Source organism: Haliaeetus albicilla, chromosome 11, assembly GCF_947461875.1.
Source record: "Haliaeetus albicilla chromosome 11, bHalAlb1.1, whole genome shotgun sequence".
Taxonomy (NCBI): domain Eukaryota; kingdom Metazoa; phylum Chordata; class Aves; order Accipitriformes; family Accipitridae; genus Haliaeetus; species Haliaeetus albicilla.
In genome coordinates, this window is record NC_091493.1 from 30250527 (window position 1) to 30266296 (window position 15770).

The window sequence follows — 15770 nt, forward strand, 5'->3', positions numbered from 1 at the left end:
CATGGACCAAGTTTCACAGAAATGGATCTAAGTGCTGTTGTATAAACTTTGCTTTGCATGTCAGAAGTGGTGCTAGTCCTTTACTGGCAAGGAGCATGTCTGGCTTCTTCTGCGGCGAGAGCAAGCCCTGCAGCACATGCATCATGGACCAGAAATAACATAGGATGCTGGGCATTCCTGATGGGAAAAGTGGGTGATACTAAAGGCAACTGTGACCATACAAAACACAATGTTTGGCTGCTGCGTTGCTCTCCGGTGCATTCTTCAGGCAGCATTTCTCTTCAGCAGCTGACCATGAGCAGTTTTTTCTGCCCCTACCAGCACAGGAATAACCTATAGCACAGGAATAACCTATGGCCCCCGCGACTGCAGCAGCTCTCTCCGCTGCCAGCCTATCCCACCCACTCACGGAGCTGGTTGGGGCAGTGGCCTTAAATTTCTGTGTTGCTGTCAAATACCATCACACTTTTCAGTTTTGCTGCATACCTAATAGAAGTTGCTAACCAGTCACTGGGGAATCTTCAGATCACCTTGCTGGTACTGGGAGCTGTACCCCAGTATGGTTTCTCTGAGCTAACTAATCTGCGCAGGAATGGATTTAGCAAGACAATTTATCAGTGGAGATTTGCATTGGTATATAATTGGTTAAGGATATAAGCTGAAATTCAAATTTGTACTTAGATATGTTTTTTATTTAGAACAATATCCTACTTAGGATCTCAGTAACATATTTTACAAATCACTCTTCAGATGCTCTTTCTGGAGTTCAAATGGTTACGTTATAGATGAAGAACAGATTCAGGGGGCTTCACAGTATTAGTGATTATCTTGTAATGTTTTCCAGATGGCATAACATGATGTAATCCATACTGCCCAGTTTGTTTCACTGTACTGTATACTCCGTCATACCCAATAAGTAACCAAGAGACTTTAAGAAGCTCATCAGGCTGTTATGACGATAGCTGGTTAATCCAAATGTTCTTTATTACATTATGAAAACCACAGATTAACAAATCACTTGTTGGTCAATGCAGGAAGATTGATTGCTACTCAAAGCTCTGTGAGAACGAGATATGCAACTCGGATTAGTTTAGCTCAAGCTACACTTTGGTGAATGAATTCCATTTTCCTCAGGGCTATGAAGTAGTTTATATCTGTTCAATTGTAAATTGCTCTAGCAGCACTGGGTAATTTTGGTTCCTCTTCTTTGGAGAAGTGATGGGAATGTTTATTTGTTGTTGTTTGGATTGATCTGAAATAAAACCACAACACAAGCATCGCTGGTTGTGTGGGCATGGTGGCTAAGGTCAAATTAGTTGCAGCTTGCAGTTGCTCATAATTCTGCCAGTGTTCGTGCAATAATGTTGTTTACTAACCGGCGCTTTTATTAGGCTGACAGACCATCATTTGAATGGCAAACCCATCAAATTTAAGTAGTCACTTAGCTCAGGATTTTCTCAGCATTAATTGAAGGCGCCAGGGGTACTGCGTCGGGACAGGTGCAGTCTTGCTGTGCAGGGGCAGGATTTGAGGAGTACGTGGGGAGCGAAAGCTCCGTGTGCATCCTGACATCCAGCTGTGTAGGGTTTCTCACTTGAACCCACGTCCAAGAAGTGTTCAAGGGAGATTAGTGCCTGGGTAGGAGGTTTCAATCTACTGGCAGTTATCCTGTAGAGTGGGTTTTGTAGGCACTTCTTTGGGCTATCCTACCCTTCGGTTAAGCCCAGAAAAATGGGCTGGAGAGCAGAATAACAAGAGGCTATTAACTAGCTTCTGGAAAGGAGGAGAAAATTTCCTGAAGTGGGCTTAGTGTCTTGTGATTGTCTCCTTATCCGTGGAGCAGCTGCCCATGTGTTGCCGTTGGTAGGACGCGGGTCGCTGGGCTGGTTGATCTGATCCGGCGTGGCCCTTCCAACCCTGTCTGTACACGTTCAGGCAAGGAGGGTTGGAACAGAAGCCGAGAAACAATGGAAAGAAGAGCAGTTTCCAACACAATTGTCATTTTGATGGTTGTGCCACGTTTGCTTCTGTTGCTGTTTTACCCAGCGACTTCCTCATCTGGTTTTTATCATGCATGGCATTGCTCGGCTGGTAGCTGTTTTTATTTTGCCTTTATCATGTCTCTGGGGAATTCCACAGTTCAGTGTCAAAACATCCCCTTGTAGGGGAGGAGGGAAAGAGGAGAGGTTTACATGATGCACATGTCTCATTTCACAGTTTCCTGATGATCTCCAGTTTGGCTGCTTGTAAGGAGCATTTGTTGTTCATAGTCACTCAGTCCAGGCTCGTTTATTGACTCAAGCTGTCTTTGCTCACTGCAGCATTGCTGGTGATTAATGTGCTTTGCTGTTCTGATTTCTACAGCTTGTCCTGCGAAACAAAATTAATGACAGCGGCTTTTGGAAATTGAAGAGTAGCAGAGAGCTAATTACATTTTGTGTTAAATATTCCTCCGAGTCCAAGGGAAGGGCTGTGATGCTCGGTTCTACACAGCCTCTTTGACTCTTTTGCTGTGTCTTTTGCAAGGAGTATGTGGAAAATGGGCTCACCAGTGAAATAAGGGCTGGGAGAGGGGACAGAGGAGCAGAAAGAGTCCTGAAAGGATGGCGTTTTCATGCTCTTCTTCCACAGCCCTTCTCCTGTTCCTTCCCTACTCCTCGGCAACTTTTCCTTCAGGTTTTCTCCCCCACAAAATCTTTCTAGTCTTCCTGATGCCCTGTCATGTCCTGATCTCCCCAGTTTCTCCTCTACCAAACCTTCTTTGGTTTTAACTTTTTTGTGTACAAATTGGCTGCTGCTTCAATGGCTAAACCTTGTGTGTAATGCACAAAGAAGAAATACCCATGGCTTTTTCCTTTTTGCAAGAAATGCCATAGAGAATCACAGCAGATTTGACACCTGGAAAGGTTTTTGCTCAGAAATCCAGCCCATTGATTTGGTTTAAGACCGTGGGAATGGAAATTCAGCATTTGTTTGTCTGAGAGAGGCCAGAGTTTTTCAGAGTTGATAGAAAGAGAAAACTTTATGTTCTGGAAATGTAACATTTATCAAAGGACTGAAAATGGTCTATTAACAGTGGCTTTCTAGCACTACAGGGTCTCTACTCCCCCCAAAATTTGACTTTGTTGATGAAGGAGGGAGCAACTGTAAAAGACATTATCTTCCTGGGGAGGAGTAGGGAGCCCTTTCCTGTATTTTAAAGAGGCTATAAAACGAGTTGAAATCCTGCCTCAAAGGATTTTTGGCGTGCAGACCGCTGCCGTAAGCGTAGATTTTGTGTTGGCTCAGCACACAGACTGCAGGTCTCATAACCATAAGCGCAAAAGGTCAGGATTGCATTTAGCCCATAACTATCAACTCTGTGATACACTATTAGTCATAGAAACTTGAGAAATTTGTTAAGATATTCTGAGTCTGATTTTGATATATTGGGACAGCTTTTAAAATTCCATCACAGTTTAAAGTGGTACTGCCAGTAGGAAAGTCAGTTGATCAAAATACTTTTAAAAATCTTTTAAAAGATTTTACTCTTCTTAACGCTTTTTGTGAATTTACAGTCATCTTCTGATTTTAAGAGAAAAAAGTTATCTGTAAGTGTAAAAGCTGTCTGTCTAGAAGTAAATTCTTTTTGCATAATATGGTTAAAATACATTCATGTACTTTTCAGTTGCAGGAGTAGTACAAGATCATTTTAGCAGCAATAGGTTAAAAAAATTATTCAGATACAAGTAAGATTTCTTTTAATGTTGCAAATGTTCCTTTAAAATTCTTAATTAAATTTTTCTTCCCACTTCAGCCCCTAATTTCTAATTAATCCCAATTAGGCAATTTTTGTTAATCAGTAGTGTGGTACCATATTTTGTCATTGTTTCCTAGGAGCTGTGTTTATCTAAATCAGCTATGTCAAACCGTAACTTTTATAGGAAAGCTACAGAGCAAACCATAAACCACTTCCCCTGCATAAATCACTTATTTTAGTCTTTAAACATCAGGTTGTACATACTAACCTTGCCCTTTTTCTGTTTAAAAGTGGAGGTTTTTATGAAGCAGTCATGTGACATGGTCTGTTCAGTCTTTTGTTGTACTTACAGATAAAAGAATAATTTTTGGAGAAATCATGGAACAAGATATCAAACTGTATTGCTCACTTTTCTCCCACTGATAATAGATAAGATCAAACTGATAACCATCCAGAAGTCTTGTTCTATGCGGAGACTCTTGAGTAGGTTAGGGGGGAGCGATGAGACACTGCCGTGTGGATGGGACAAGCAAAATGGATAATCATTCATGTTTATCCATCAGTCAACAGTAACATACTGTGGCACATCAGACAATTTTACTGTAATTAAATATTTTCTGTTTAGATACATTAAAGAAAATAGTGTCTCACATTTGTTCATGTTATAGGTCATTCTTGCTTACCGTATCAGTGTATTTCTGCTCACGAAGGTGATTGATTGCAAAAGTGCCCCATTTTTGTGCTTATTCTCTAGATACGTTGAGCACAGAAATTTAAATCATTAGCTCAAGAAGCTGTTACTTTCCAACATACTGGCTTATCCTTATTTGAAATTGTTTCACATTCTTGTATATATATCTAGTGCAGAAGCAAAAGACATGTTTTCATCTGTATCTCATCAAGGGGATTGTGTGTCATTGAAAGTAACCCTCTTCCAAAAGCAGGAGTTTATTTTTCTGGCAAAGGAAGTCCCTTAGGGGTTAGAATCCCAGATTGGAGGCTGGCAGGTCAAATTCTTTATCAGTTCTAAACTAAACATATAGAATGTAAAAGCTACTTAGTCATGTCTGAATCTCCATGGTGCTGTTTTGAATTATTTTTCAGAGCACATGAAAAAAACTGTGAAAATTTTTTTATATTCAATGATTTTTTTTTTTCTTTTTTTTTTTTAATCAGGCTTGGAAATAACTCATTTTATTTAAATTTGTGAATACAGATATTTTAAATCAGAGGGAATGCACATTCAGGAATAAATGTCATGGAGTAATGCTAATTTCCTCTGGTTTAGTAGGGATTTTTGTCCTGTTCTATATGCTGCTACGTTGTCAAATGTGACTAGTTAAGTACAACCTAATCATACCTGTCCTTTCAGTTACTATATACAGATGATTTCCCTCTTGATTTAATGAATTTTTTGTTCTCTCTGCAACTGTTCAATACCTTAGAATGCCACTATGCCTGAAAGTTTTGAAAGTCAAATAGTAATTATTTTCTAAAGCTTTCTGTTAAATATCAAGGTTATTGGTAGAATTTCCTTTTAGTAAAAATTCTGAGTAAAATGCGAATGGAAGGTTTTTTTCTTGTACAATTTTACAAATCATCCTTCAGTACCTCTTATAGCAAAAATGTCATTATGCAACAATTCAGTCTAGTCACGATGCAGAATTCCTAACCTATTACAACTTTGGAAGGTGTTTTTAAAACTTGATTTCTGATCTTGAATTTAAAAAACGCTCTAGAAATTTATGTTATTGTATAGTCTTGAAAAAATCTATCAGTACTCAGTTTATAGAATCTAGAATATACTACTTTTAAATAAAAGCAAAGATTTTCCTTAAAAAAAAAAGGCTTCTTATGCAAACCAGCCTTGCAATGGAAGAACCTTTGTTCTGCTGTTTTGCAAAGGCATCTGCATGCCTCAGCTAAAAAGCACACCACCTTTTTATTAATCAAGCTGCACATCTTGGAAACGGGTTTATCTAATTTTGTTATGAAATTATAAAACTCTGGAGTGGAGAAAGTGTGGGTCCAATACCTGCCTATTCAAAACAGGTCAAATGAATTGATTAGTAATTGGTAGCATCTCGTGGAACCTGGCAGGTGATCTCGTTGTCAATGCATTTACTTGATCATTAATCTACAAACTACAACATAACATTAATTTGCAGACTGTCCTGGCCTTAAGTTCTGTGTCAAGCAGCCTGTTCCCTTTCAAAAGATAAACTTTCCATAGGCCAGTGCTTATCTGCCTGGCTTCCCGGCTGACTGAGATTTAAGCTATACTGGCTTGGACAACGCATGCAGTTGAACCTTGCTAACTTATGTGAGCGTGCAGCAAGAACATGGGGAATTCCTGATTTTTTTTATCAGTAAGAAGGAAAAGCTCAAAAGCAAAGATAATGAATCAGAAAAGGTAGCGTATTTGTTTAACTTGATGATATTGGTTTGTTATAATTGCCAAGAATAACATTTAATAGTTAATGATGTTTCTTTCCTAGGTCCATAAAAAGGAGAGAACGTAGGGTGTCTTACTGCCACGTGTGGCTATTCGATCTTTTGTTTGAAGCATTTGTGCCTCCAATGCGTAATATTATTGTGTCGATTAGCAAAGGCAGATGAAGGTCTATGTGGTTTGGTTTTAATTCTTATTGTGAATGGGATGGTGGTGGCATTTGTCAAGAAGACATCTATTGAAAGCATAACGCACAGACACAAGAGAAGGGACTTCAAGGTAGGATTCATTTTTCTAATTTGTTCTTATTGCCCTTGACAAACATGCTTTTTCTCAAAGATGGTTCAGAGTTGTTGTTCCCAAATGAGTTACAGCAGATACGGATGCTGTTACATGAAGTGCTTAATGTGGTTTGCAAAACAACTAACAATGAGATAACTGTGGAAATGTTCTCTGCTGCTTTCAGATGCAGACAGTCTATTTTTGACCTGGAGACCAATATCAAGCCCTGGATTTTGTCAGGTCAGGGGGTGGGCACCGAAGACCTTATCTCTTTTCTTCCTTTGTTGACATCGTATCTTTATCCTTCCTGGGGTGACTACTTGACGGTGCTGGTATTTAAAACACCTAGATAGGAGAAGTCACGAACTTCTTTTTCTATTTTTAAGGATGCTCATTAAAGAGAACACTGCTAGTGAGACCAGGAAGCCATAGAAAAGCATGTCACCTTCCACAGTGCTTTGTTAAACAGGGATCTATTAAAAGCTTAAGTTAGTGTTACATAAGCATAAATAATTTGCAAGTATTAAATATTTCATACACTTTTCATTTATTTATTTATTGTTTTTATTTAATAGGTGTACTTCCAGGAAAAGTGTATTTTTCTGGTGCATTTGGGAAATTTTTAATTAAACAGTTAATTTCTTTCTTTGTTTTTAAGGAGGACCACTGCAATTACGTAGTGTTTTATTTAAGGAAAAGTTATTTATGTGCGCTTTTGTTTTTTAAGATTCAGTGTTAGATAACCGGCAAAAACTCAATTATACACCTTCATAAAGGTAAGGAATTGAAGGAAGCTTCAAAATAGCGAATAGAAGTAGCCCATCAAATTCTGTGCAAACCATTAGAACACGTAAAGGAGTGCTTGGCCTGTGCTGGGGTTTGGTAGTAGCCAGATTCACTCATGTTATGTTAAATTAATTTTTTTGTTTAACCATTTAGTGTCTTTGCTCAATGTTGCTCCCTTGCCCCAAATTCTTGGACCCTACAGTGTTGAAAGAGCAAAGCAGTTTAACTGCAGAGTTACTACTCAGTCTCTGTTCGTGGGTTAATAATAAAGAATTACATAACTAAGAAACAATATGTTTTAGTTGGCTTTAATTATATTGGGATTTAAAACTAGAACAAAATAATGTAAACAAACTAATTCTGTGAAAATTTAAGAAAACTGCAGCTATAAATAATGCAGTTTTCCAGAAGAAATTATGAGTATCGAGTCGAAGAAAAAAATCTCCTAAGAGGTTATGCATAGCTTCTTATTGTTACAGTATCACTAAGGATAAATATTGGTGGTTTTGGGAAAATGGTAGTTTTTCCTCTGTTTTCAATCTCTTTCATATCATAACAAGTCTTCCTTTACTGGAGGGGAGGGGACAAAGGGAAAGAGAAGAAACCATTTATCCAACATAGGCATTTAACTGTTAAATGGTTCTAAAGACGTGCAAAATTTAAGCAGGACTTTGAAGGAGGAAGTGAAAATGCATGAACTTATGTGTTAACAGAAAAAATGAATGCTCTTTAGTGTATTCAGACTGTATAAAAATGTAATTATTAATAATCATTAAGTTGCCTCTGTTTCTTCAACTTACTCATATCAAGGAAAATATATTACAGGAATATTTTCCTCATGGAAAATACAGAATTTTCTTTTTGTTCAGTTGTTACTGAGGGGTTTTTATGCCATTTGTTGGCATGCTTACTGACATGAACAAGCATTGTGTAATTGGCAATAGTGGTGAATTATACCTAAAAAACAAAATTAAGGTGACAAATAATATGTATTTGAACTTGTGTTAGTGAAGCCTGGCAGAAGCTAGTATTTAACACCTGTGTCTATATGATCTTTAATATTAGGCAATGAATGCAAATCTCTGCGTGAAGAGGAAATACTGCTTTGAACAAAAGAAAACTGAAATTCTTTTGTCTTTCAATATAAATTCTTAATGGGCGAACACATGGTCATCACAGTGGCAGTTCACACAGTCCAGTAGCTCCTTTATGAGGTCTTCCCTGGACCTCTTCAGTGTGTTAACTGCTGTATGTCTAAATTTTCATTATCTGCAATATTAGTCTCATGGGGTTTTGTTGTTGGAACATTGGAAATGTTGGTTGGAAATAAAATGGTTGGAAAGTTTTATGAAATCTGACTAATGATAATCTGACTCAGAGTATTTCTGTAGCAAATGAAAACAAGTGGTACATGTTGGTACTGAGTAAGATTAAAAAGTAGTTAGAAGAGCTGAACAGATACTCCTTAATATCGTACTTCTTATTTATATCAATATAGATAACTTCTCAGTTACAGTCTCAGGTGAAAACCAGGAATTAAGTTAAAACTACAGAATAAATCATAGCTTAATTATGCACCTGTTTTTCCTGTAGTGGCAAAGATCTTCATGTCCTTTAGGAAAATGTTGGCAGTGTATCTCATTAATTACAATTATGATAAATTGTTTCTGTTGCAGTCATCCCCATGAGTGCCACTCCTGTATTAACTACATATGGTCCTAGGTGTTCTGTTAACTAAAAAATACAAATCACACAACTCAGTCACTCTTTGTCCTGGCAGTTTGTAATTCTGGCTACATAGATTTGTTAAATGCTCTTATAAAAATTATAAATTTAGCAGCATAGACTGCTATGAAGCACTCTGTAATCCTGTGGATTTTAAGTGTAGATTAATCCCCAGTGACTCCTAGGACTAGATGAGTAGATACAAAAATGTTTACCTGTTAAAAAGTGTACAATCTGGTTTTGAGTGGATTGTGTGTGGTTTCTGGTTAGAGATCTGTGGAGTTGTCATATGGAAGTGTTTATCTTTTTTAGTGTGATTCACCTGTCTTGAAACTGTCACCAAAAAAAGGAAAAAAAGCTTAGAGGGGAAAAAAAAGAAGAAAAAAGAACTACAGTAAAGAATGAGCTGCTTAGGGCCCAGCCAGATCCTCTCTACCTCTCCAGTTAGAAAGTTGGGATTTCTTCTTTAGGCCACCTATCTCCAAGGATTTAAACAGCCAAAAAGTTCTATTTGGGTAGTAGAAATGGCTTAGCATCCGCAACATATTGGTATTTTCTGTGTTAAAATTTGTCATGGTGACTTTTAAATTTCCCCAAACCCAGCTTTCAGGCTTTTCCTGTGTCAAACAGGTAATACAGGTCAGCAGAGTATTAGTGGCAGTATTATTAGAACTGTGCTGAATGTAATAGATTCCTTCAGTGGTATTTTGCTGCCCTTTCACTCAGGCTTTGTTTTCTAAAGCAATGACCCATGTTTTTCTACTTTTATTTTAGCTGGAGTGAAAGCTATGGAAGTTTCTTTATAGCAGATTTTACCACTGATCTTCAGTATGGTTTGAGTATAACATTTCCCAGTAAATGGAGTGGCAAGGAAAAATCTAATAATCTCATTGCTGATGCAGCGTTGCATGTCTGAAGACTGGAGTTGCTAAACTACGAGCTAAAGTTTTCAGTGCTGGCTGCAACCTGCTGCGTGCAGCACTGTAAGCAAACCTGTGAAGGAGTTTAAGCTGCAGGTTACTCATTTGCACAATATATCAAATATCCCCTTGATGGGACATGAGGTTTATTTATCTTTTAAAAATACTCTGAAGCCATTGTTAAGGTACACTAATAAACTCAGGAGGGAATTATATTCCTTAGGATAATTAGCTCTGGAACAGTTATTTATATGTACCTTTTTACTCAGCGTGTATACATTATAAGCATATAACTAAGCAAATCATGCGGTTTTAGAAGTCCTGTTATACCAACACATATATTCCATCTTATTACCCCCAAAGAGCAGCAGGCAGCATGAACTCTTCCTTTCCAGGAATATGCGAATACATTTTACGTTCCTTTCTGCCTCTTCATCATATATCACAGTGAGCTTTTACCAAAAATTTATATCTTACTGATTCCTGTTCAACTCTCTCAGAATTGTACTTGCATGCAAAGTTGCTGAAGGCAGTTGGTTTGGGGTTTTCTGTTTGTTATTCGTTAGTCCTGCTGGAGCTTGAATATTTCCATTTTAGAATTAGCAGTTCTTTTTCTGAATCTTTGCTTGAGGAAACATGCCAGTGAATCCTCCACATGGTCTCTGGTGTCTAAGCAAAATAGATGTTAATATCCAGTATTAAGCTTTGCTAAACAACCCACAGAATGAATAAATACTGAATTTCTCAGTAAAATGACTAAAGAAAGAACGGGAATCTTGGCTTTGTTGAGCAGGAAAATAATCTCATTGCGTTCAGTTAGTGATTTCAAATACTCCTTTATGAATAACTGACATAGGACAATTTGAAGCCCAAGCCCAATTAATTCTCATCGATGGCTCTTAAATCTTAGAGCTGTTACATTCATGGAAATTTGTTCACTTATATTTTGGGGCTTGAGAGAAAACCAAAACAAAAATGACCTTAAAATAAAACAACCGGCAAACCTGTGGAGGTTTTGGTAACCTTGGCCCTCTCATCGAAAAGTGGCCCCTAAAAAGCCTGCGGAATTAGTGATTTTTTTTTTAATTTTTTTTTTTCCCCTCGTAGCACAACTGGGACACAGAAACCCGTTTTCTTTAGCGAGAATGCTTGGACGCCCTCCAATCGAGTGGGAACAAAGAGTTGTCTGTCAGGGTCCCGGGAGCCCCCACATCTGCTTTTTAAAACAGGATGTGGGGAAGGGTAAAAATCCTCTCCATCTGTGACGATAACACGGCTTTGAGAACACCTGGGATTACCAGACCCGGCATTTGAAGCTTATCGCTGGAGCTGATTTCTGATAGACTAAATGCCTTTAGGGACCGAGGTTCCGTGTTGTGTGGGAGCGTAACGTTAGGGCAGATTTTCCACTGGAGGATCTGGACCCTAGAATCTGAACCCAGTCCTCCATTGGAAAATTGTAAAATAATTTCAACAAATAACTTCTGGGAGACTGTTCAGCCTGTTTTTAGCTTTTATTAAAAAAAAAAACCAACCACAAACAAACAACAAAATAACAACAACAAAAATATTTTGAGTAATTTTTAGTACATTTCACTATCCACTCAGAATTTCGTAAGCAAAGGCATCAAATTTATGTCTTTGTTTTTGTTAATTGCTCTTTCTGTTCAAGCTGATTTCACTTGTGTGAATGTCCAACAAAGCAGAAAACATTAAGCACACAACCAGGTTGTTTAAGGGTAGTTCCTTCTGTGCTTGAAAGAGTATTAAAAAACACCTGTGCATTTTGAATAGAGCCTGAAAGTGTTTCTTCTGATCAATGTGCAATGAAACCGGCGCAAGTACATCATATTATCAGTCAGCTTTTAACAGAGTGTAATTCAACAGTTACTCAGATAACTGGCTAGCTATTAAAAAGAAGAAGAAATATTTTGGTGGACAATTTGTGAAAGGAAAATTGTTTCTAGACTTCGTGTTAATTATTCATCTGTCTCCGTTTTCAACTGAAGATGCAGTTGGTGAATTCTGTCAACAATTTCAAATAAGTAGTGATTTTTAATTTGATGAAAGCTGTCTTAGGTCTCTGTGTACCATGTCAAAAAGATTTGTTGGGTTTCTATTATTTTGTTTGTTTCATTTGCAATGGGGAAACAATAACGGGCTACCATGTGCTGGCTCTAACACTTCTAGATTTCAGGAATAGCAATAATAAAACATGTCTGGGCAACTCATAAAAGCTCTACTTTTCTATTTCAAAGATTGTTCATTTAAATCAGTGGCCAAATTAGCTGCATATTAATAAGCGTAGAATTTCTTAATATAAAAAAAAAAGAATGTGGTTCAGAATACATGTTACAAGATATTTTAGAAAGTAGTCATAATAAAAAAAGTGTGGTTACAGTCATCTTTATTTCTGGAATTTTAAAGTTTGCAGGAAGACTCTGAAATGGAAAGGTTGACAGCCATAATTGTAGTTACATGTTCTTGAAACTAGTAGGTGAGTATGTTAATGACTGCTTTTTGTATTCACTACTCATCATTTACGATAGCACATAATCTTAAAAGTTCATCAGTTTCTCTTTGATGTTTTTAATATTGGAAAAAATCCTGCCTATTAAGGAGGATATGTGGTACGGATTGAGAGGCAGCAGAGTGCATTAATTCTTGTTTCGTTTTTATGGTAAGTCCTGAATGTTAAGGATGCTCACGGCTTTTTCGGTCAGCTGAGTTTCTGCTGTTTTTCTTGAGTCCAAGTCTGAATGATGTGCTCAGAGTTTTAAAATCTGATTGTTTTGGAAGTCAGCGTTGGTTACTAAGAATGAACTTTCAACTTCATCTCTTGTGTAATTGTCGTCTTAAAAGAAAATCTTTAAATTGCCAAAAACTACAATAGAGTTAATGTATCAGCTGGGTTGGTTACATCCTTCTTAACAGAGAAGTCTGCAAAATACTGAAACTATAACACTGGACATATCTACTTCATAAGTTCATATACAGATAAGGATAAGATTGTTTGAAGGATTACTTTTAGATTTAAGAAATAGTGACTCTTTTAAATGGAAAAAACCCTATGAAATTAGGTGGTGGGAGGAAACTCCTGGTGACAGAGCATTTTGTTAATCTGGCTCACAGCTTGCCTTCAGTCTTTCTTCTGACAGTCTTAACGCTGTGTAATCCTCCATAATCTAAAACTGGATATGCACTGCTTTTTCTGTGAAATAAAATATCAGCTAGAGGGGGGAAAAAAAAAAAAAGAGTAATAGTTAAAAACAAAAACCCCTATATATAACAGAGGTTTTTCTAATGACTTGGGAGAAAGTATCATAGTTGCTTTAAGTTTTAGTAAAGTTTTCCATTACTGCTGGCAGTCTACTCAACATTTAAGAAATTTGTATTTCTGTATTGCTGTTCTGAGAGGTTTGAGTTGCACATAGAGCTAGGAGCTGCTACGCTGTTGGCTTGTTGGAAAAAAGTACAATGAAAATTTCCCTAGATGTTGGCTGTTACAGTAGAAACATCGTAAGTCATCTCATTCTTTGTGAATGCTCTAAAAGTAAATTGTTAGAATGTAAAATATGTTAGAAACTTGTTTTTAAAAAACAGTAACACCTGGCTTGAAGTGACACTCTTTTATTGTTTTCGGTCAAATATTTTCAAAGTAATTTTCGTAGTAATTTTAAAGTATATTTCTGTGTATTTCTGAGGTGCACAGTATAACGAAAGTACAGCAAAGATGAAGGTTGAATTGAATGGTGGTAAGGAAAAACAATCTTTTGAACAAGGCATTTAATCAGTATGTGACAGTAGTTAAAATGTTACATAATTTCTGTTTCTTTGAAGTTAATCTGTTCATATTAATGCTGGCAATGAAGCAAATTTTCTTGAAACCTTCACTGAGCTCAGCAAGTAGTGTTCTTTGCTGTCCAGAGGGTATGGGGAACGAATGCAAAAGCATTTTGATGTTATAATTAAGTGTCAGTATACTACAACAGTTGAACAATATAAACTTTTCATGTCAGTCAGGCAATTCTTTGATGTGTTTGGCATTAGGTTTTTGGCGGGATATATAAAAGGTGTATTACATAAATATTGTTAATTGCCAGTAATCCACACGTTATAATACAGTAGTCAACTCATGATTATGTTTAACTATTACAGTGTTTTTAATGTTGCATTGTAAAATTGCAAAGATAGAAACTTTGTTTTCCTTTGCGTACATTTGAGTATCTTGAAAGGAGATTAATTTTATATCAATTGTATAGCTGTACTTTTCCTTTACGGAGCCAGTTTTGTTCTTCTAGCTTAGGGGAAAGTGTTCGCCATACAAAAATACGATAGCGTGTTACCCGTACCCTTTAAAATGGAATGGAAATACAGAGCCATCACATATATCATGATTTCCCTGTCTAGACACACGCACGTATCATACAATCTCTTTTCTTCCATATATGGTGATTTTTATTTTGTTTTTGGAGGTGAGCGTAGGAGGCTTGAACCTAGGTGGCTTTTTTGAAAACTAAGAGTTTGTATTAGATTTCTTTTGATTTTTATATCCAAAAGGATTATCAATGCTTTCTTTTCAAGTACTTTTAAGTGATATGCAAAAAAAAAGTACCTGGGAAATATCTGGTAACTCCTGTAAGATCTGTGAAGAGTAATGACTGGAATATAGAGAGGATGAAATTACAGACAGCGCAGTAACCGTTAGTTATACTGCAATAACTAATCAAAAACGTAATAACTAAGTAAAAGCGCGAGGACGTTCTCTTTCCTGCGGTATTTAGGGCAGGAACGGTCTGTGGGCGCTAGGAAAAGAGCGGGCAGTCGCAGCAAGCCGGCTGTATTGCCCGCCTGGCCGCAGGCGCGAGGCGGGGGTCTCGGGGCGCGGGGACCGCTCGCCCCTCGCTGGCCCCACTCGTGAGGGTGGGCAGGGTGGGCAGGCGTCCCTCGGCGCGGGGGGCTGCGCCGGCACAGCCTCGTGGCCGGAGCCCTCGCCGGCGGTATCGCTGCCGCTCGGGGCGCGCGGGGGCTGAGGGGTCTCCGTGCCGTTCCTGCGCGCGTCTCACAGGAGCGGTTGCCTCTACCTCGAAGACTTTGTTAGGGATTAGAGAGCTTTAGCAAGGATTGCGCGGTTTCATTGCTCGGAGCGTTGGAAAATGCAGTTGTGGCTTACGCGGGCAGAGGTTACGGTCGGGTCTGAAAGATGAGCTACGAGAGGTTCCCGTAATACCGTGAATTAAATAGCGCCGGTTGGAGCACGACAGAGAAGATAATAAACGTGGAGAGAACAAAGGAGAGGAGTAACACCGACAAGTGAACTGGGCACACAGACTAGTTCTGGGAGTACTTGCGTTGCCTTGAGACAATAGTAAACAATTTAATAGTAATTTGCCAATATATGTTTAGCTACCGGTAAGGCTCAACAATATCTTGCATCCTTTTTCGTTTACATATTGATTAACAGTAGGACATATTACTCTCTCTCTCATGTGAATGAACTGGGCTACTCCCTGAGTGCAGTTTAAAAGATCGGTATTATAATTTAAACCATAGAAAACACGGGTGCAGAGAACATAAATAAGATTGCATATGCTTTAGCCATTCCATATCATTAACTGCTTGATTGTCCTTCTTTGCTTGTAATTGAATATAGCCGAACCAGGCTTGTGTTTATGAACAGCAATGGGTGATATTTCTTATGAGATTCCTTGATGAGATTGCCATATCATCTGACACTCTTGACCAAAAGTCGTTTTCTTACCTCGTAGCCTGTCAAGACCAGTAGACTTTTTTTTCACAGCTTGATGACAGATGAGACTAGTGTGCTGCACATGGGAATCTCCGTTGTGCTAAGACGTAAATGAAT

At 37.9% G+C, this 15770-nt stretch overlaps 1 protein-coding gene across 8 annotated transcripts in view; it reads left to right on the top strand.

The window, feature by feature from the left end:
• The window catches only part of RBM20 (RNA binding motif protein 20), a 108894-nt gene that overhangs the window by 17559 nt on the left and 75565 nt on the right, over window positions 1-15770 (top strand). Inside the window, exon 1 of one of the 8 annotated variants that reach the window (XM_069796956.1) lies at window positions 6058-6152. The exons of the other annotated variants lie outside the window; for them this stretch is intronic. Coding sequence (XP_069653057.1) covers window positions 6139-6152 — 14 coding nt within the window. The 5' untranslated portion in view covers window positions 6058-6138. Of the gene's footprint in view, window positions 1-6057; window positions 6153-15770 lie in introns of those variants that run through there. 8 annotated transcript variants of the gene reach the window in all.